The 22,914-nt window shown below is 32.7% G+C and overlaps 1 protein-coding gene across 2 annotated transcripts in view; it reads left to right on the forward strand.

Annotated features, from left to right (window-relative positions):
• LOC143073431 (uncharacterized) overlaps nt 1-22,914 on the forward strand; it is a 100,350-nt gene that overhangs the window by 67,098 nt on the left and 10,338 nt on the right. For both annotated transcript variants that reach the window (XM_076248976.1, XM_076248978.1), the window contains exons 62-91: nt 180-1,288; nt 1,649-1,731; nt 2,139-2,274; nt 2,837-2,927; nt 3,317-3,535; nt 4,021-4,299; nt 4,720-4,956; nt 5,516-5,917; nt 6,463-6,824; nt 7,055-7,163; nt 7,672-7,908; nt 8,440-8,664; nt 9,138-9,371; nt 10,015-10,430; nt 11,004-11,112; nt 11,438-11,707; nt 13,620-14,012; nt 14,950-15,201; nt 15,917-16,542; nt 16,901-16,997; nt 17,272-17,469; nt 17,822-17,954; nt 18,381-18,526; nt 18,950-19,172; nt 19,562-19,638; nt 20,323-20,386; nt 20,839-21,051; nt 21,373-21,466; nt 21,816-21,927; nt 22,456-22,598. In XM_076248976.1, the coding sequence (XP_076105091.1) occupies nt 180-1,288; nt 1,649-1,731; nt 2,139-2,274; nt 2,837-2,927; nt 3,317-3,535; nt 4,021-4,299; nt 4,720-4,956; nt 5,516-5,917; nt 6,463-6,824; nt 7,055-7,163; nt 7,672-7,908; nt 8,440-8,664; nt 9,138-9,371; nt 10,015-10,430; nt 11,004-11,112; nt 11,438-11,707; nt 13,620-14,012; nt 14,950-15,201; nt 15,917-16,542; nt 16,901-16,997; nt 17,272-17,469; nt 17,822-17,954; nt 18,381-18,526; nt 18,950-19,172; nt 19,562-19,638; nt 20,323-20,386; nt 20,839-21,051; nt 21,373-21,466; nt 21,816-21,927; nt 22,456-22,598 (7,289 nt within the window). The remainder of the gene's footprint in view (nt 1-179; nt 1,289-1,648; nt 1,732-2,138; nt 2,275-2,836; nt 2,928-3,316; nt 3,536-4,020; nt 4,300-4,719; nt 4,957-5,515; nt 5,918-6,462; nt 6,825-7,054; nt 7,164-7,671; nt 7,909-8,439; nt 8,665-9,137; nt 9,372-10,014; nt 10,431-11,003; nt 11,113-11,437; nt 11,708-13,619; nt 14,013-14,949; nt 15,202-15,916; nt 16,543-16,900; nt 16,998-17,271; nt 17,470-17,821; nt 17,955-18,380; nt 18,527-18,949; nt 19,173-19,561; nt 19,639-20,322; nt 20,387-20,838; nt 21,052-21,372; nt 21,467-21,815; nt 21,928-22,455; nt 22,599-22,914) is intronic.

Here is a 22,914-nt window from a genome sequence, read left to right on the forward strand (position 1 = left end):
CAATAATTTTCAGTTCAATATTTTATGAAGTTCACAAAATTTAAATTTTATGAAACAAAAGAAAATGAGCACCAACACACAAAATATCTATATTATACATTGGAAAAGCAACATACTTATTTCGAGTATCGAAAGGTAATTTAACATGCTGTAAAACTTCCATTACTTTTTTCTTTTAGCTACATTGAAATTGCTGCTGAATGTATTATGGAGAAAGTAGAGAAATGTCCAGAAGAAGTCATATTTAAAGTCCATGAATCCTTGAAACCATCACTTGGTATGCTGGGGTCAATGTGTATGACTCTCCCCGGCCAAGCATGCTTCACCTCAATGGTATGGAACCTAGGATCATTGGTACTGCTAGATGCTAACATCCACAAAACTGGTGCTATGCATACAATGTTAGAGGTCGCCAAAATGTATAATAAGACCATTGACATGTCTGGTTGGATGATGAAGAAGAACCAGGTCAATGTCAGCGAGGAATATCTGAAAACCATAACATTACTTCATAAAATGATGGAGATGAACAAGAACAATTGTAGTTATGCTGAATTGATGGGCGACAAAGACAAGAAAGACGACATGATGATGGACATGGGTAAGATGGAAGGATCTTTAATGGATGGCTTGTTACAGATGGTTAAATATGCCATGATGAACGATGATGTCATTGAAAAGGATGAACAAATGATCAAAATGATGAGAATAATGATGCTGAATTTGAATAAAGATCAAAGCATGCAAGACTTAATAGATCAATCCGCACACATTATTAAAGAAATCCATGAAAGGTATGACGACAAAACTATGAAGAAAATGAATATCTCTGTTGTTGAGGTGATGAATGAGGTAATTAAGATCATCGTAGGAATGGGTAACGGGCATGAAATCGTGTCCTCTGCTTATCACACCCTGGCGTACATGAAAATTGGTGAAATGATGGACCAGATAAACGCTATGGTGATGAAAGAAGAGGAGATGGAATACTTCAACCGTTGGGACTACTTAAACAAAGGTCTAGTCGAAAATATGAAGGAAAGGTCACAGAAGGAATTAACAAAAGCAGCAATGGGCTTGATGGACATTTACATGGAGCCAAATAACTCACAAAACTTGGAAGGATTAATGATGATGATGAAGGTGAAGAAATTGACAACCTGTGCTGATATGATGGAGGTAGCCCAATGTGCTATGTCTCATTTACCACTCTTACCCAAGGATAAAAGGTTCCTGATGAATGCCACTCTCCAGGCTCTGGCTGCTGTTGCTACAGAAGTTTGTATGGGTAAGTCATAGGTGTCTCTGTAAAGATTTATTGTCCTAATTGTGATTTTAACAAAGAAAGGCTGACAAAACAAAAACAAAATACATTCTGATTTATCTCTTTATCTGTTAATTAAGTGTTTCCAGGTTTGTAAGGGATTTATGATTATTATTTTGCTCACCCCAAAAAGGGAGCCTCGTGATTTATTAAACATGGAATTTATATAGACAGGCAGTAACAGGGTTTTAATTTTTTCTATCATTGAAAGCATTAATTTAAGAGTCACTAGTACAAACATTATTAAGAAAAAATCTACTCTTGCACATTGAAGAATATCTGAAGATCACAAAGGGCTAACATAATTAACAATTTTTTTTACAGGTCAAAAATGTTATGAGTGCAAAGGTGTTAAAGATAATATGGAATGTAACAAACAAGGGGTCAAGATGTGTGAAGCTGGACAGGTAGGTCATTTTAGAATGCAACAAACAAAATGTCAAGAATTATTAGGCTGGACAGTTAGGACATTGAGAAACAAGAGGTAAAAAAATGTTTAGATTTTTCTAGTACAATTGTATAGGTCTTTATTTTTAAGGCGGAAAAAGCAGGTATGATGTTTGTAATTTTAAGGTTTTAAGTGATCGTCTTTTCCTTTATCGTTGACTAAAAGCCCGTATGATCATTATGAACAAAATGTCTCCACAAATAGTAATGAAACCGCAAGATATGATTGTTAAATTAACAAACATAGCTTGTTTAAAAACTGATACATAAGAAAATCAACCAAAAAGCAATGACATTAATTGTAATAGTTAGTTTTTTTTTATAAATTTTGTTCTTATTTTCTATTTATTATGTCATTTGTTTTCAGGGATGTTTCACTTTACTGAAGGACGACACACTCCACAAGGGCTGTATGTACCCATTGTATGGTAATACATTTGGAGAAGATTGGAAATTCTGTCAGGGATCTATGTGTAATAAACACAAATACATGGTTGAAGAAGGTAAGTGTATAGTGAAACGAAATACACCAACCCAACACTATTTAAACACAGCAAAATAGACCAAGAGAAACCCATAAGGTCTTCAAGCTAAATAAGTCTTAACACTTTATTGCAAGCGTTCATTTATAAGTTGTGAAGGAATATGTAAGATGTAGAAATGACTGGTAATCTGACAACAAATTCTTAACAGAGAATAGTTATACTATCACTGAACTAGTACATATTTTCATTTAGGGGCCATCTGAAGCTCAGGCTGAGGGATTTTCTTGTTGTATTGGAAACCCATTGGTGGCCTTTGGCTGATTTCTGCTCTTTGATTGGGTTGTTGTCTTTTTGACACATTCCCTATTTGGATTCTCAATTTTATTTTATAGCATTTGCATAAAATAGTAGTGTATTTTATAATATATAATTTTGCAACCACAGACCCAAGTCATCATAAACATTACAAAATAAAAGAGTCTATAAAAATGTACATTGCACAAACTTTGAAATATACAAATTTCTCTTGTTTGACTTCCATATTCATAGATAAAGAATGAAATATTTTTACATTTTTTAGAAAAAGACATGAATTGCAAGCCTATGGCTGCTTTGATGTGTCTAGCAGGAATGGTGCCTATTATTGCTGCTGAAGGTCCACTGGATGAGAGGTAAGAATTGTATTGACATTTGATGCTCTTGGCATTACTGCTGTTTCTTGTTATGTTAAGTTGTCATGTTCAAGGAAAAAATACTGTAAATCAGTGACATCAGTAGTGCATCATTCAATATTATGTTGGATATATTTGGTTAAGCTGTCTTTTAAGACAAAATATTTAAATCAGAAATATGTCATTCTGTTGTTGTGTTCTTCATAGGAAGATGATTCATATTTCCAATTATAAGATTAATGAGAAAATCAAAACTTATTAAATCTTTTTATTCAAATGGATGATCTTAATGATTAATCTGTATTGAGAATCTTAGTTTGACAAGTTGTTAAATGATTCACATTTTACAACTTCAACTGGTACCCATGACTGATTACTTTTTCTTACAGAATGATGTATTCAAAGTTTGCCTGCATTGAGAAACACACATCAACATGTAGTATGTCAAATACCCGTATGATGGCAGATCTGGTTCCCATGCTTAAACATGGACTGTATGAGAGCCAATGCTCAGGAGATAAAGCAGGATACGAGTGTGGAAGTAGAAGTATTATAGGATTAGGCATGACTGTAATGGACCCTGCTGCAGATCGTATGGGTGTTTGCAGGTCAGTAATAATATCTTTACCAAAATTAATCTTGACTTCTAATTTAAAGGTGCTATTAGGTCAGTAATAATATCTATACCAAAATTAATCCAGACTGCAATTAAAGAGTGTTTGCAGGTCAGTCTTCAAAATCTTCAATCTTTACCTAAAATAAAGCTGATAAAACTTCTGTTCACAACATTGTTTGTAGGTCAGTTATCTAAATTAAACCTAAATGTTGTCAATTGTTCTGGGTTTTTTTAAAAACATAATATATCTCATATATATTATAAAGAAATTTTTTTTTATTACAAAACATCTATTTTTAAATTTAAAAGGCATGTATTCTGAAATTAACGGGATAAAAAATGCACAGTTAATTCTGGGTCAAAGTTATAAGAAAAACATGATTTTCAATTTGATCTTTACTGGTCTGTTACTAAAACAATTTAACATTAGAATTATTTCTTGAAACGGTAAAAATATTTTATATATTTGTTTTCCAGCCAACTGAATGATACTTTCCATATGTTAGACAAGGCTGTAGAACACAAAAAGTGTTCAGACTATGAAAAAGCAGCTGCCTTTAAAGGAATTAAGTCCATTATGCAGACTATAGGGCCAGACTATTGTCCAGGAGTGATGCCAAGCAGAAAGATCTTCTGTGAGAACGTGACCTCTACTGTTTGTAATAAAACTGCTGCACTACAATGTTTTACTAAATACAAGGTCATGGGTCATGTGAAGGACATGATGACCGACATGGAAAACACAAATCTATGCTGGTAAGTCAAGGTCAAAAAGGTCATTTGTAAAATACTTTCCAAAACCTCACTTTTGGATGTATGTATTTGAAATTGACTTTTACATTATTTTACAAAACAATAGGATAGTCTAAGATTTAAAAACATGAATCTTTCAAACTGATACTATTTTTTATTTATTTTAGATAGAAAATGATAGAAATAATGAAGGTTCAATAAAAAGTCTATATTTTTATTTAAGTAAACATATGATTGATAACATGTAACTTTAACAACTAAGACTCGTCTGGTTAACAAACTAGAAGAAAATATGAATGAGAAACTTGAGCCCTGTACCAACACTATGAAGATCTATGAAGCATTTGTTTTTTAACATATTTCCAACACATTTTATTTTGGATTTATTTTTCTTCTTTACATAATGTATAATTCTGTTGACAGGAAAATGACAGAATTGTTGGTATGTATGGGTGAGGCCACAGCCGGATGTAAACCCACTGATGATGTGACTGAAGTCTTCAATGCTTTCAAAGACAAGGTTGGCTATGCTATTAGCCATTGTCCAATTCTACAGATGAATTTAGATATTTGTTACCCCGAGCTGAAGAAACCCTCTGTATGTCAGCCAGCGCTTGTGTATACCATGTGTATTCAACCACTGACAGATGATGGGTGCAGGTTAGTAATACACTTTTTAGGTGTGAGTTAAATGTGTCACATACATACATTCTATTTAGTTGTCTGTGTGATAAGGATATATGTTTGTTTGACAAATGTTTCTGCATCTTTGGTTTTGTTACTAACTCATATTAAAGAATTTAGAAATATGTGTTTTCGTTTAGTGTATAATAGCTTAACGGTTAATTTTCAATTAGAAACCTTGAAAAATAGACCATCTTACATTAAAATCCTGAATTTGGTTTGATTGAAGTAAAACCAATAATTTTGTGACTTTTACTGGATTTTTTTAACGTTGTTTTCCATGCTGCACATTTGTGTGGGACTACTTTTCCTAAAGCTAATGCCATTTATATTTCTTGTAAGTTAGTCAACAAATAGGAATATTTCTTTATAAGGTTTTATATTTTTATGGTACTTTTATGAAATATGGAGATGTGATATGAGCGTCATTAAGACAACTATCCAAAAGAGTTAAAAAAAACTTAGAATTGAGCAATTATATGTTACTAATATTGTTTTGTATTGTTTTAATCAACTTTCTTTTTTTCCAATATAGTGCTTTAGAAGATGATAATAAAAGAAAAACAATGGTGAACTGTATCTCTGATCTGACAACGGGCTGCTCTCACATGCAAAATTTACCAGTCTACAACTCTATACACTTCGCAGTAACAGAATACCTAATGGGTTGTGGAAACCATTCAGTAACTGAAGTACTGATGACAAGCAGGGCAACACGTGTAGATCATGCCATGGCTAGAATGGCAGCCTTAGTAATGACAAGGTCAATGATTATGAAGGTGGATGAACCAACCAGTGATATGGCTGTGTCCAGTATGTTCTATAAACTGTTGACTTTACGATTGAATGTTACTGGTGCAATGGGACCATTAAGTAATATGAGCAGTAATATATACATGAAATCTAAGACACTATTCAAAGAATTGACTGACAAAAGGTAGGCATAGTCAGATATTATTTCGATTGTTTGAAAATATCAGACCATAAAATGGCTTTAGCTACAGGTTGTGAAATTAGTTGATTGAAAGCATTTGTGTTTTTGAAACTTTTTAAAGCTTTTTCAAGGAAAAAAAGGTTCCTGACAAGTATTGAAATAAATTTAAATGAAAGAATACTTGTGATATTCAATTAAGAATCAGTCATCCTTTAATATTTTGAAAAATACTCCTGTAACTATGATAAAGTGTGTTACTTTTAATAATGGAACTTAGACAGAAAAACAAACAGAAGTCAGAAAATTTTGATTTCTTAGTTTTAGTTTCTCTCTTTGATCTCTTGTAATGCCACAGCAACTTTGGTTATTCTTGTTCCTGATTCCTGAGTGTGCATGTTATGTTATTTAAGAGGTTTAAAATCATCATATCTGGTAGAAATTTTACAAGTAATAATATTTAATGAACTTCTATTAAACATTCACTCTTGTGTATTATATGCTAAGGTGGTGTTAGGCAAACAACAATCAATGTAATGTAATATTTACAGAATGGGTATTCAGGACGACACAGGAGAGATTACTATGTGTGCTTTACAGTTTGAGACACAAACAACAGTTGCCATGGCATTCCCATCCATGTTTGATGCTATTTATTGTGAAAGTCTTCATCAATTTGTAAAATGTCTGAGTAAATCTGAAGGTCAAACTGTTCCCATGATGTTTGCCATGTCTATGAGGGACCAGTTTGCTGGGTACATGGAAGGAGTATGCCATAACTATATGGATAAAATGGTAGACATTAGCAAGACTATTATGGGAACTCTTGGTTACAATGAAAATTCAACAGAGATGGATATGTCCATGATTTCTGATGGTCAGTGGACAGAACTCCTTGGACATCTTCAGAAAGGTAGGAATTTATGTAAAGGAATGAGGCAATTGGTATTTTCCTTCTATTTCCTCCTAATAACCTTGCTCTTCAATACATTATTTTTATAACTTAATTCTTCTTCTTTACCCTTATGTAATACTGTTTGTACAGAATCATTGAGGTAACAGAATAAAATCAAATGTTTCTTCAATGGCCATTTTATAATTAGAATTACAATTTATTCAACCACATCTGTTTTTATATTACAGAAGGTGACCAGTGTGACACATGGTACATTGCTGCTTATTTGTCTAATGTTGCTTCTTACGCTCTCTCCGGACCATTCAAGACTAAGGATACCTATGCTATAATGTGTTTGTAAGTATATAGTATGACTGATGTAATCAACTATCCTAAGGTACTACTTAAGGCCTTTGTGGCCAAGTGGTCTAAGTAGTTCATCTACTTTATATTCCTTGCCTTTTAACACTCAGGTTGTCAGTTTGAACCATGCACATGGTAGGTGCAGTCACCTCCAATCTTAATTGACTAGGATTTTCAGTTTTCCTGCTAAAAGTCTGTGTTTTTCTCAGGACACTACAGCTTCTTTCACCAATTAAACATTATAGCTGCTATATATACCAAATGGTTCTGAAAGTGAAAAATCTAAATAACATCTGTAAATATAACATGTAAATGGAAAGGATGAAAGTTCACATTCCAGTAAGATTGAGTTATTTTAAATGCAAAACAATAAATACCTTTTTTTTCACCCATAAAAACAGCAAATTTTATTGAAATGTATACAACTTCATAAAAACAACTACATGTTTATCAAAGGAAAATAGGATAAATGTTTATAGTTATTGTTTTATTTTATTTACAGAATAATGGACAACCTTAATGCCACTTTGAAAGATAAGATTGACCAATGCTCAGAAGACCATAGAATGGTATATTATGGTATTATAGAAGGTTTGAAAATGACAAATCCTGTCTGTCACAATCCTGTTATGAACATCACCAAACCAACAACATGTCAACTAGAAAGTGCTGGATATTGTATAGCTTCTGCCATGCCATGGCTGTCATCACAGGCTACCCCAGACTATCAGCTCTGCTGGTATGTATAGAAACATCTGGTTACAATCATAGATACATAATTTTCAAATTCCTTTTACTAAATTGGGAGATCATGATATAGTAATGCAATACTTTTGCTTTCTCTATTAAGCAACACTAGAATATCAGCATCACGTTATTGTATGTAATAACACAACACTGTAGCCTTATATTAAGAAATATTACAAATGTTAATTCTTTCAAATACAAAATAACAGATCATTTATTGAAATCAACCTAGCTGTATCAATAATATAAAAAAACTGATCATGTCATCATGTTTATTTTTTTCATCACATTTTATCAAGTTGTATTGAACATTATTATCATACTTGACTTTTTATACTAATGTATGCAATGTATATGTTTGCATTTTGTTTGATTTCTCATGTCGAGGGCCTCAGGGAAGATTAGTTATATAGCTAACTGTGTAACCCTCTTAAAATAAAGTATTGTTGTTGTTGTTGTTGTTGTTGTTGTTATTTATTGTCATATCACACATCCAACATAATCATCTTTATTTGTATTGTAGGCATTTGTCTAGGGCTGTTACATGTGTACATCACTCTACCGAGCACTGCTCTGATGGAGAAAAGACTTACTTTAATGGACTATTGTCCTATATCCAGACAATTGTTGGAAACAGGTGCCCCTTACTGACCTCTTTGGTGGCATGTAGTGACTCAACTTCTATGGTTGGAGCTAAATGTAGTTCCAAGGATGTTCATATGTGTGTTGATGCCTGGGAAACTTGCAGGTAGGTAACCTTGAAAAAGATCAAGGTCAATAGTAATTTTTAAACATGAGAACTTCTCTGCTGAAGATCAGTTTATCGTCCTCATTTTATATGTCAGGAAAACGTACACGTCAATAAAAATAATTCTATTATAAGACCCTCCCTTGTGAATTTGAAAACCTGCCATCTGAAAAATAAGGATACATACAATTTCTTCTATTGTTAGTCTGACTTATTGTTATACATGTACTCTATATAATGGAAAGTAATATCAATTTTTTTTTTATTTTTACCAAATCTTTACCCATATACTATAAAATGCAAGATTGTTTTGCTTGAAAAAAAGTGTTTAGTGGACCAAGACACAAGTAACTTGATAGTGGTTTGAAATTTTCACTACTGATCTGCAAATGAGCTGAACAGACAGTTAGCAGAACAGAAATATGTGTGTTCATGTTTTTATTTATTAATAATTTTGTCATGGTTTGTTATAGTGATGTGAAAACCACAACTGAGTGTATCAATAGGAATTCCTACAACTGTTCTGCCTATGAAATGAAGCAGATCACAGGCTTTGTGGAGATGACCTGGATGAACATATTAAAGGTGTGTCCAGAGAAAGACATTGTAGCAGAGGCTTACTCCAAGGGATCCTGCTCCGCACCTCCTACCTGTTCACTGGCTGAAGCTTACAACTGTTCCATGAGATATGACAGCTCTGATTGCAGGTTTGTGTTTAATTTTTATTGATTTATTGAATAAGTTGTTATGATAAAGATAAATTCAGGTTTTTAGTTTGAACATTTTTCTTTATTCACCAACTTATATATGGTTCTCAATATGAAAATACTTGAAATTACATATTGCACGTCACATACTAAAGATTGACATGTCTTACTATAAACAACAACTAAAAGTACTATTAGACTTTGTAACACTTTTTCAAAATAAAGAATTTTGGTTATCATATAACATATATTTAAAGAAAATATAAGAATTTTTTAATAAGATGAACATGATTGTCAAGCGCGAATGAAATATTTGCCATTTGACATTTATCAAATAACAATCAATTTGACTACAATTTTTAATGAAGTTTATTTGGCAAATCAAATGTTACTGAATTTGTTTGATGAATTTTAAAAATGCATTTTGTCTCTTTTGCCATCATTTGAACAATTAGTGCATGCAGTCATCCGTTATGCTTGAGTTTAATTTATATATTTAATTTGGCTTGAGTGTGAGAGCTGCTTCCATAATTTTATATTTGTTCATTGTTTTTATTATCTGTTTTTATTTTTATTTTCTTGAATTAAACTAATGATATCAATAATTAAAATTAACTCATTTTAAAAAAACATTACTTTGTAGTCATATGGCAAATATAAAAACCTGCTTTGAACAACACACAAGAGGATGTAGTAATCTACAGTTCATGATGGGCAAGGCAACTCTGGATTTCTACCAGAGAACAAAATACCCTCTATGCACTGCGATTACTCCAACAGTTTCTGCATATGCTGGAGATGTAACTGATTTCAACCGTATTTATCAATGTGTGGACAAGTATGTGAAAGGTTCACCTGTTGCTATGATGTCAACCATGCCCTTCAAAAATGGATGTGATGCATTCTGGGAGTTCCTTACCTGCATGGGTACAGGTGTGACTGCAGATGAAGCTGCCTGGGCTGGAATATTTGCTGGTCAAGCCTTTAACACCACTGTTGAATTTATGATGAGATTCTGTTCTCTTCCAATCATGGATGAAGCTGAGGTCGCTGACCCAGGTAATGATCACTAGTCATGGTTACATCTTTAATTTGCAGCAATTTCAAAGAAAATAATTTCTTTAGCCTATTACCAAAACATTCTTTTTAGTAAGCTTTCAAATATAAAAAAAAGAAGAATTACAGGCTCCTGACTTGGGACAGGCTCATACATACAGAATGTGGCGGGGTTAAACATTAGCGGGATCCAAACCCTTCCCCTATCCTGGGCCAGTGGTATAACAGTACAACATAAGAACAAATTGTAAAAATCAGTTGAAAAAGGCTTAACTCATTAGATCATGAGATGGACAAATATACAAGTGAACGTGGCAGGGTACTTGTACATAGCAAGATATGATTTGTATTTGGAAAAAACAAATGGTTTTATTTAATGGTCAATTCTCATATTTATCAATTATTATATGGATTACATTTTATGTTTTTTAAATATGTAATAATGTATACCACCCAATGATTGTTTAAAAATGTTAATTGAAAATTCAAATTATTTGCTATATTTTTAATGACTATGTAATAAATTAAAATGGCTGATACATATGTGTAGCAAAACTGTATTATATCTTTTTGCAGCTGATAAATGTGATAGGAACATGGCTGGTCAGTGCTTGACCATGTCTAGCTTACATGTTATGCTGTCCAGTGTAATGACCATTTCAGATAAGAAAGCTCTCTGTTCAAAGTAAGTATATTCTTCCTGTCTGTCAGTATTGCTCTGACAATGTCCAGTTTACATTTTATGCTGTCCAGTGTAATGACAGTTTCATATTTTTACAGCAATTGAAAATCGTGGATCAAAACTTCTGGCAGTAGTTAATTTATTTTCTTTTTTAATGGTAAATGAAACAACAAAAAATAGTTCAATATTGTATTTCTTTATTCAATATTTTGTTTATCTTTAATTTCTTAGAATTTTCTTTTTTGGTGAGCTGCTTAATTTAATGTCAAAATAAATTTCTAGATTTAAAAAACAAATTCAAATTATAAGTTGATAATTTTTTTTTCAGATCCATCAGTCCAATGGTAAACTGTGCCACTACATTAATGGGTTGTGCAAATACTACAAGTAATGCTGTCAGGTCAGCACATGCTATTCAGGACTATGTCAAAATGTTTTCTGGTGTCTGTTCAGATGAACTTTGGATATGTTCCCCAGAAGATGCAATGTTTTGTGGGACATACATGAATGAGAGAATTGCCATGATGGCTGATATGTCACCTAGAGGAATGAATTCTACAGACATGGTTGATGAAAGAATGCATGAGGAACTCTGCAGGTAAAAACAACAGTTAGGTGTGAGATACTGTGTGGGTATGCGCATAAATAAAACTTTAGACAAGTATGAACAAATGTGTGGCTCTGAAAAAAATTACTGTGTACGGGGGGGTTGTCCCATAAGTAAAGGTATTTCTACACAAGGTTAACACACTGGTTACTATATTTCTGGTAAATTCTGATATAGAACTGTCAACTCTGGTGTCGAGTTACAGACTAAGTTATACTGGTAGCGTAGCTGGCAAAATGGTCAAGGCTATGGTAGCGTAGCAGGCAAAAAGGTTAATGCAATGGTAGCGTAACAGGCAAAACAGTTAAGGCACTGGTCTAAATATGGTAGCACAGAAGCTCATTTACATTGACTTACTAACTACATGTACAACAGATAACAAGATTAATAAAGCTTCACAATTTATTATATACAAAACATTCAATACTATTCCAAGTATAAATTACATGAAAACCCACCAGAACACTTAATAAAATATACAGAGACCCCCCTTTTCGGTATGTTAATCGTTCGTCAACATCGTAGTAAACGTAGTAAAACATCTAGGTCAATTATGGTTTGGTCCATTTATTCAACGGGGATGCATACAATAGCAAGGTACAAGCATTGCATCGACTGCGGCACTTTTGGTTTGCCTTGGTAAGTTCCTTGGTATCAGGAGTGACTGTCCTGGTAGCGGGACGCAGTCTATCTGAAGACTGTTGTGCACTTGCTTTTATATCTCTGCCCCACCAACGTCACGTGCCCCTATGGAGATGGTGGGCAAATTACGTTATGCTGATTGGATGCTGATCTCAGGTCATTAGGTCACTGACGTCAATAAACATAGTGATGCAAATGGCGGCGATCGGAATGTTGACATTCTGTCGAGTCGGGAAATGGACAAACGGGACCTATCTAAGCTTACTCTTAGCATGTATGGGCCCCGGTTTCAATATATATGCCTAACGCTAATAAAATAACAAGTTAATAAAGCAGGAACGTGTGAAATAGGAGTAAACAGAAGGTTGGAACAGTCATTCAGTCGGGGGACCCCCCGTGGTCAAACAGTGAAGACGAACTCTATAGTATTATTCCCAGAGACCTGACTAACAATATTTACATACAATAACAATAAAGGTATATACAATGTTCATCAAATGTCTTTGTATACGCGTTGGCTAACAATAAACGACGAACGCAAAAATAGAAATGAGTGTTTACTGAGTAGCCCGATAGAGTCGTATGTACAAACCTACAGCTTATACCCTAAACCGTAACAATATGTTGTCACAGAGCTCAAACAAAACCAGTGAAACTTAAATATCTTGTAGTAAATCATAAGTTATTTCAACCAAAACCTGAACAGTTTTGAAAATATTATTTGAAGAACAATTGGTAGAACTGCATTTATTGGATACAAAACTCGGTTGGACAAAAGTTTAAATTTAAAGTTTAATTTTATTTTCATTTAAAGTGTTGTATTTCAGTCATGAACAAGGTTGTCAGATTCTAAAGAGTAATGACATCAATTCAATAATTGTAATAGAGTTTGTAATTACAACAAAGGAAACTACTAGGAAATTCCTTGTATTGCTTTTGTTAACCATTACAAATTTGGCAGTTAATAATTTTTATTTTGAAATTCAACAGTACCAAATATAAGTTCTGCTACTTTACTTTCGTTCATATTGCTTTAAACTTGCAAAGCAGTATTCCATTTAATTACCAGTAATTTTGTTTGCTTAATGAGTATTGCAATTTTGAAGATTGGACAAACATCTGAGATTACTTAAAGCAATATTAGTAAACACTGCATACAAACACTAATAAAATTTTAATGTGATGATTATTCCATCGCAAAAATGTCTAAATTAATCAAAACATTTCATGTATCCTGACAAATATAGTTGTTTATTTTCAGAATATTCGATGAAACTATGCACTGTACACAACGTTTTACATTTGCCTGCAGTTCAGAAGTGGCTTCACATGTAAAACAGAGTGTAGCAACCTCAGTTTGTCTTGGTTACGACCTTTTCAAATACTGTCCTTCTGTAACCACAGTAACATCAGTTGACCTTCCAAAGTGCATGAGTGATGATGATAAGGAAATGGATGATGACAGAAAGGATGAGATGAAAGAGAATGACAACATGATAACAGATGAAAGAAGAACAAGAAAGAAAAGAGATGCTCACATGATGGAAAAGGAAGAAGATGATTCAATGTGTTCATTAGACAGAGCCATGGAATGTGTTGGAATGATGTATTATGAATTACTTGGTCCTTTCTTGGATTGTAGTCGATTTCATAGGTATGTTATCAGGCTTAAATACATTTTTTTATATTCAGTTTTTTTTTCTTTTTTTATTTTTCGTATTTAATTTAATTTTTTTTTTAAAAAGGGCTTAAATACATTCTCCCACTCACCCCCAACATTAGTTCTTTTTAAGATTCCATAGGTATGTTACCAGATGTGACTACATTCTCTGACATATCTTCCATAGGTATGTTACCAGACGTGACTACATTCTCTGACATATCTTCCATAGGTATGTTACCAGACGTGACTACATCTCTGACATTTCTTCCATAGGTATGTTACCAGACGTGACTACATTCTCTGACATATCTTCCATAGGTATGTTACCAGACGTGACTACATTCTCTGACATATCTTCCATAGGTATGTTACCAGACGTGACTACATTCTCTGACATATCTTCCATAGGTATGTTACCAGATGTGACTACATTCTCTGACATATCTTCCATAGGTATGTTACCAGACGTGACTACATTCTCTGACATATCTTCCATAGGTATGTTACCAGATGTGACTACATTCTCTGACATATCTTCCATAGGTATGTTACCAGACGTGACTACATTCTCTGACATATCTTCCATAGGTATGTTACCAGATGTGACTACATTCTCTGACATATCTTCCATAGGTATGTTACCAGACGTGACTACATCTCTGACATATCTTCCATCATTTGTTCTTTCTTAGATTGCAGCTGATTTCATAGGTATATTACCAGGCTTGAATAAATTCTCCAACACTACCCCACCATTTGTTCTATGTAAGATAATGCCTACAGATGTCAAGCTTAAACTTAGGTCATTATTTTCCTAGTAAGATGATCAAAGATTTAAATTCACCAAGATTATCAAACCTAAGCTGACTTTCATTGATCTTGACTTCACTATCAATGTGATAATACAAATTTCTTATTAATTTTGTAGAACCTATGTGAAGACAATGAAGTGTGTACATGAAAGTACAAAAGATTGCATGAAGATGAATCCATCAGCTGCCATGTTAACTCATGCTATCAGTAACATGACCATACAACAAGTGTACATGAAGTGTCCAGGTGTTGTCATGACACCATGCAGGGAACCAGATAATTGTGCCTTTGAGAAAGCTGGTGCCTGTTACTGGAGGTTCCAACAACACTTCAATAACACACAGATAGGAGGGGAGGAATTATGTCTGTAAGTAGATTGATAAAAAAGGGAGAAGTACCAAGGGGACAATAAAAGAAAAATAGAAAACATAATGGCTTTATGAAAAAAAACAAAATCATCAGTCCACACTAGTTACACAAAACAATATGAATTGAGCAATGCAATCCCATAAATACTTGGGTGAAATCAGGTGCTCCATGCAGTGCTCTGGTGAAAGGAAAGACACAAAACATTACAATGTGTATGAGTACACACTATTATTTGTATTGTAGATCAAATATTTGTGGATGATCATGGGGCATTAATAGATGGCACATACATGTTTTCATGTAATGATTGATTGATAATTTTGTTCTTAAGACCACTGGACCTCACTATGGCATTAATATTGCAAATGTTGACAGAATGAGCTATAAAAGTTAAATTTTCTGCTAGACTTTATATAATATTTAACATATGTATTGAAAAATTGATGAAGACTTCACTGGTGAGTGTAAACTTTGATTTAATGTGTGTAATTAGTAACCATAGTAATCAGGCAGTTATATATTTGGATAAAAAGGAATAAGGGGTACAGATGGTAACCTTAGAACTAAAAAATAATTCAGAAATCCCTTTCATTTAAATTTGATGAACCTCTTTTTAGTAACTTATGAAATATTTTACCATGCTGGAAAAAATATTTACAGTAGTTTTGTTTAGAAGTAGTCAAATTCATTCATGCATGATTATTTTTTTCCAGATCTAGTGAAGTTGCCAAGTATTGTTCCATGGAACAAACAAAACAATGTTCTATTTTCTCTCAAAGTACATTCCCACAAATGATCGACGAACACTTAAAATCAAGACATATAGACTGTAGCCCAAGTGCAGAAACATGTCTACACAAATATCAAATCTCAGCTATGGGCATTATCCATGGTGACCTTACAATGGCTGCCATGGCAAAGAAGAAAGAGCAGATGACCTTGAGAATTGCTGACATGATGATGAACAAAGACAATATGGGTGAAATGATGGACAATGCTACTAGAATGATGTCCATTGATGAGAAAACAATGGCAGCTGCTTTCTTTAACTTCAGCACACTGTCCAAATATGCAGACAATAAAACACTTCAATTGATGAAGAGTCACATTGAAAGTCTTGCTAGTTTGTCAGAAATGGATGATCCAATTGCTATGTACACTAAAGTCAAGATGTTACAGTGTGTTGCCTTTAACGAGGCATGGTCATGTTTATTGGACAAGGGTGACGAGGCTGGTTTGTCACCAGAGGTTGTACAAGTGTTGAATGAAACAATGGGAATGTTTTACAATATGGTCAGTGGCATGTGTAGCAGAGTTTCTGTTCTATACTTGATGGAAGGTAAGTAATGATGACAAAACCCTATGTGTGGAATAGCCATTTTAATTCAAATAAATTAATTGCAACATGAACTGATAGTGCCATTAAATAATTGCTCTTATGATACTCCCTATATTTTTCTCAAAAAGCTTTCAATATGTCAAATAAACATATTTTTTAACTTACAGTATATGATTATTATATCAATTACATTGATTTCTAATTTCATTCTGGTTTCAATTATAAACTTTTATCTCAAAAAGATGATTTTTGATCATCTGGAAAAGATCAAATGATATATTTTATGCTCAAGGTTATTAAATTACATTGTATAGGATTTGTTTGTGATTGATGAAAAGATGAATTTGATATATTTCAGAACCAGAAACATGTCAGATATTGCCTGCAGCCATGACATTCATGAATCAGATCCAAAAACTGACCATTCCAGACTATGGACTGCCTCTTTTCTGTTCGTAAGTATAGTTGAATATCCTTGAGAAAAAAAAATTTAAGAAAAAAAAATTTAAACTGACCTTTCCACAATTGAGATTTTTGTGTTTGAAAGTAAAGAATTATCCTGTGGTTAGGTTTGATTTTATTGTAAGTCTAGGATGACCAATATTACATACCAAGCTATAAAAGATAAGAACTCATCTACCCATATATTTATCTTATCAGAACTAATATCATTTTAGCTATTTGATATTATTCTTCAGACTCATCTACATTAAGACTTTCTGTTTTCAGAACCAATGAATTGTCAGCAGCTATAGATAAAGTGAAGGAATACTCAGATTCCTGCTCTGGTGAGATTAGGGGACAGTTCGATAAATTGAATGCTGATGTTGAAGTTGCCAGGGACACACTTTGTAGAGCCCAAGGAGACTGTATGTCTAGCCAAGCTCAGGCATGTGTTAACACATTGAAATCACAAACAGATTGCAGGTACAGGACATCATTTTTGTATTACTAGTAGATATAAGGTCCTCTGACAGGATTTTTAAACTTTCTTAAGGAAAAAAAATCTCTTGGATCAATTAAAAATGTTCTCTTGCATTTATATTATAGTCAGTATTTCTGTAGACTAAATGGTTTCCATCAATATATCAGTTTCTACATACTTTTAACACATTCATTTTTTTCAAGATGAAGTGGTGCATTGGTTATTTTTTGGATACAATCAGTTTTGTAAGTCTGTTTACCTTCTAAATATTTGAATTAAAAAAAACCAGCAAAACTCCACTCTTTTAAGGGATCCATAAAGAATCAAATCATTTTTTGTTTTTGTATATTTCAGTACATATGAAACAACCCATGCTTGTGTGGAAGTAGAGCTGAAGAATTGTAATGCTAGTGTGTCTAATCCTATAAGACAAGAACTCCAGCAGTTGTATACAACACTATCCTGTGAGAAATTCCCAGCTATCAAGGTTGGTGTTTAAAGAATTTTTACTCTTAATATACATAATAATAGTACATGTACTATTTTTGTTAGATATACAGTTTTGTAGAATCCAGAAATATAGTTTGTTCTGTCAAATTTGGTTCCCTTGGTATATTTAATGACAATATATATTTTTACTTCAGAATGGAATGCATGTTAAAAGTTGACACATAAAAAAATATATAATAGCTTGTATTGTATTACTCATAACTGGAATCTGACTACATTTTGCACTGGATTATTTGTACAATGTTTATAGTAATAAATTAATAAGTTTTTATATTTCTATACTGAAGTGGATTTACTTACAAGGACAATATTTTATTATAAACTGAACTGTTCTTTTTAACCCTTTTCTTATAAACTTCTTTGATGGTAGGTGTTAATTATAACTTTATGCTTTGTTTTTAAGGTACCAACATCTGTATTACGTTTATTAGAAGGAGGAACACCAACGACATTAGATATTACTGTAGAAGAAGATCCAGCACTTTGGTGTGCTAATGGACAGACATGTGAAATTAAGTTTGACCTTGACATAGAGTCTGGCAATGACAGGTAAGTCATGATACAGACATACAGTGTTGATCAACATGCATGTTATTCTTTATTTCAAATCTTTTTATTTTTATTCACTGAATTTGGGCATATACTACATATGAAGATTGATCTTATAAGCTACTGGCAAAGTTGTGGAGACAAATTTTTGCATAATAAACCTGTAAAGTGCCACCAAACTTTTATATAATGATACATCATAAACTTTTTTAAGAATTATGGTTGAATACTATAGTCATCATGGTTTTTTTTTAAACAACCCTATTTCTGTGACGTAATGTTATCTTCATTTGAATTTTTTCTTTATAGTATGCAAACATATATTTTAGAGAAAAAATAAATTATATTTTAATTTTGAATTGAGGCTTTAATACACTTCATACCCTCTTTAAGTGATTTAATTTTCATCTTGTATTTTTACAGATGTAAAGATGGTAGCAACATACCCCAGATTGTGGTAGCAGACGACACTGGATCATGTCAGAGAACTATCACTACCCAGAACTGGAACACACCAGTATCATACACACTGTTTGCTAGAGTAGATAACAGATATGACGACTCTCATAACCTGAACATCAACATAACTGCTCACAAGTTTGTTGATGGAACTAAAGTGTTGACCAGAGTTATCTCACGATTAGAGGTAAGCACATTACAGTTCAATTAATATTTAATTTAAGAGGAAAAATTCAAGACATTTGTATCAAAATCGCTGATTTCAATTTTGATGAAATCTTTCTAATGAACTTCCAGTGTTAAGCAATCATTTCAAGGAATTTTATGTAAAACGTATTTTTCTACATATTCAAAAACTATTAAAATTGTTTTGTAGTCTTAAAATATTAATGTTTGTATATCTTTGTAGACATATATGTAATAAATTACTATTGATTGTTTTAAGGTTCAGGTGTTTTTCTGAAATATATTGAATATTAAAAGACCAAGTTTGTAACAATTTATAGGATTTATTTGAATTATTTGCTAAATATTAATGGATGACCTGAACATATAGAAAAAATATGTGTTTTGTAGGTTGTTGTTGTAAACACTGACCAACAAGCTATGTGTACATCCATGGGTGGAAACCAGCTGTCATCATTTGATGGACTGTAAGTATACACAATCAAATACACAAGTTAAGGTTTTTGAAAACGATGTGACATCTCATTTCTTAATAAAAATTAAAAGATTTTGTATGATTGCTAATGAGACACCTATCCACCAAAGTCGAAGAGAAGTGGATGTTAGCAATTATAGTCCACCATATGGCCTTCAACCATAAAAAAAATGTGCATTCTATGATGTGTACAAAAAGTATATAGTAAGGGCATAATCATTCATGGCATATTGGTTTGTAAGCAGTTAGGATATATAAAAGATAAAGTGAAAAAGTTACTTAAGTATATTGTCATAAGAAGAGAATTAGTTTCAAATAAATATGAGAGAAAAATTCTCTTTTGAATAATATGCATCACTGAAGTGTTCAAAGGAAGTGGATGTAAGCAATTATAGGCAAACTTACCGCACATCTATTAAAATATGATGGATGATGGTTATTAAGAAAGATAGCATGAAAAATTTTAGGATAAAATATTAAAATATTATGCATGATTGGATAGAATAAAAAGTGCTTTTACAACCCTAACTTTCATTGTTCTGAACATACATAGTTTTGCCACTGGACATTAAGCAACCAATGATCAGTCAACCATACATTTATTTCTGAAACCGCCCTCAGCAAAACAGTGTCCTATCTTGACTGTTGTAACTCCGTTTGACTTTTATATTTACAGGTTTGAGACTGTCATATACCAGGGAGAATTTATTGTATACAAAAACAAGGAATTCCCACAAGAGGTAAATTGTTAGGGAGAATATTTAACAGTTCAGCTTACAGTAGATGTTATCTTGGAAAATGACATGTTATGCCCAGAAAATAAATCTGTTTAAAAGAAAAAAAGTGTTTTAACCCGACTACGGTACATGTTAAGCAAAAATAAAGTTCAGTCACATTAAAGGCAGGGATCTTGAAACCCAGTTGATTAACATATTCATACACTTGAGGGGGTATTTTTTTTTTAAACTTTCAAATGCAATGTTTACCTTAAATTATCAAAAATTTGAATACTGACAGTAACAGGGTAAAGAAAAATCTGTTTTTATGTTGATTGTGGAAAAAATTTTGTTTGCTTTTGCTGATGTTTTTAATTTTAAATACAAGTTTCTTTATGATTCAACTTGTGTATATGTGCTATAATAGTGATAGTGTGTGATGATTCTCTCACCATTGACAAACATTTCTCTTTCAGGTTCACACATTATACCAGACTTGTTCACCATCTGACTCTAACTTGTGTATCTGTGCTGTTATGGTGAGAGTTGGTGATGATTCTCTCACAATTGACAAGTGTAGACGATCAGGTCAGACAGGGGCCGTAGCTCCATCTGCCTTATTCTACAAGTCAGGACAAATAGCAGAAGGATTCAGGATCTATGTGGCCAATGATGGACAAATTGTCAGAGTAAGTACTTTTTAAAACATTTGACATATTATTTCCTGTGTAGAAAAATGTAAAATAGCAACAACAAAAAACTCTGAGGAAAATTTAAAAACCCAAAGTCCATAATCAAATGGCAAAATCAAAAGCCCAAAAACAATTCTTAGAAAAGTTGCATATGTGATTTGGTGCCTCTTAATAAAATATTGGAAAATATTTAATTTCCAAAACAGAAGTATTTATTGTCCAATGTATAAGATAAAATGTCTGTTATCAAAATTGAGTTCAACCATTGTTAGATTTTTTTTAAGAATTTTTATGCATAATATTATATTTCCATTTCAGCTTATGTTGCCAACAGGAACTATTGTTAGTGTTGACATTAGTGACATGCAGCTGTCTATTTTACCTTCTTCATTGGATTGGCTAAGATCAGAAGGTAAATAATTCCACCTACTTTTACAACAAGATAAATGATGTTGTAACCAACTGTTTAATTTGTAATGCAAAAATAATTGAATGTTCGACTCGTGATTAAGTTATTTTGGAAATTCTTCATTTTTGAAAACTGAAAATTATATCCTTATCTTATTATAAAATAGCATATTATATATTTTGATTAGAAACAGTTTATGTATCTGTCAATTTGATGGCTTATAATAATTGCAAGGACATATTGTGTAGAAAAAAAAATCTTTAATCAGATATTATGGGCAATAATTTCTGTCCAGATGATAACTCTCTGAAGCAATATTCTAAAACATGACTGCATTTTCCTAATTTTACAGGTTTGTGTGGAAGTTATGATGCCAATAAATTTAACGATGCCATGTCTAAAGACGGAACTGTTATGAGTCTGGTTAATAACGCTGCTCCTGACCAATTTGCCTCATCTTGGAGGTAAAATTTATATATGACAAGATTTATATTTGATAAATCAGTCCAATTTTGAATTTCTATTCTGAATTAATAATTGTCATATACAATTTAATAAACAAAGATTTAATTTTGTTGTAGTTATCTTAGAATTTAGATTTCAGGATAAAATGAAGTATCAATTTGGTTATGTGATAAACTTAATAATGAAAGAATTTATTTTGTTTTGACTTGAAATTCCTTTTTAACTTAATAAAGACTTACTTGTCGCATACATTTCCTTAGTTTTCTTTTCACAAATGTAAAACAAAAGTTACATGCATGATATATATATACATTTCTGATGTTGTTTGCAGTGGCGGATCCAGAAATTTTCATAAGTGGGGGCCCACTGACTGACCTAAGAGGGGGCCCGCTCCAGTCACGCTTCAGTGATTCCCTATATAAGCAACCAATTTTTTTCCCAAAAAGGAGGGTCCCGGGCCCCCTGGGCCCCCCCCCCCTAAATCCGCCTCTGGTTTGAAATAACACATTTGTTTCATCTTTCAACAGAGTTTCAGTATATGAAAGTTTGTTTTCTGGAGTAAGAACTGTTTCTACATCAGCCTACAAGAGTTACTGCACCTGCCCAGCAGATAGTTCTGCTCCTGTTTGTAAAGAAATGGGGATAGTCGAGTCATGTGACCTGGTCTCAGGTATGTATGTTATTCTGCAGAAATATTATGAATACAATTTCGATTAATTGAAGCTGTAAACAGAAGCTGGAGTTATTGAGGAAGGTGTAATAGTTTTTGTTTGTCTTTGCATCCATATCACTTTGTGAACGCAGATACTCTGTGACTATTTGTCTGATTGTTTTCACACTCCATAGGATGGATTGTTGATTTCATTTATATTAGTGTCATGAAGAGATTTTTTCAATATTCTATTGTCACTTTTCATTATATAGTAGTGGAAACTTGCAACCTCTAAAAAAGTAGAAGATGTTCAATTTGAAATATAAAATCACTA

This window comes from Mytilus galloprovincialis, chromosome 4, assembly GCF_965363235.1.
Source record: "Mytilus galloprovincialis chromosome 4, xbMytGall1.hap1.1, whole genome shotgun sequence".
Taxonomy (NCBI): Eukaryota; Metazoa; Mollusca; class Bivalvia; order Mytilida; family Mytilidae; genus Mytilus; species Mytilus galloprovincialis.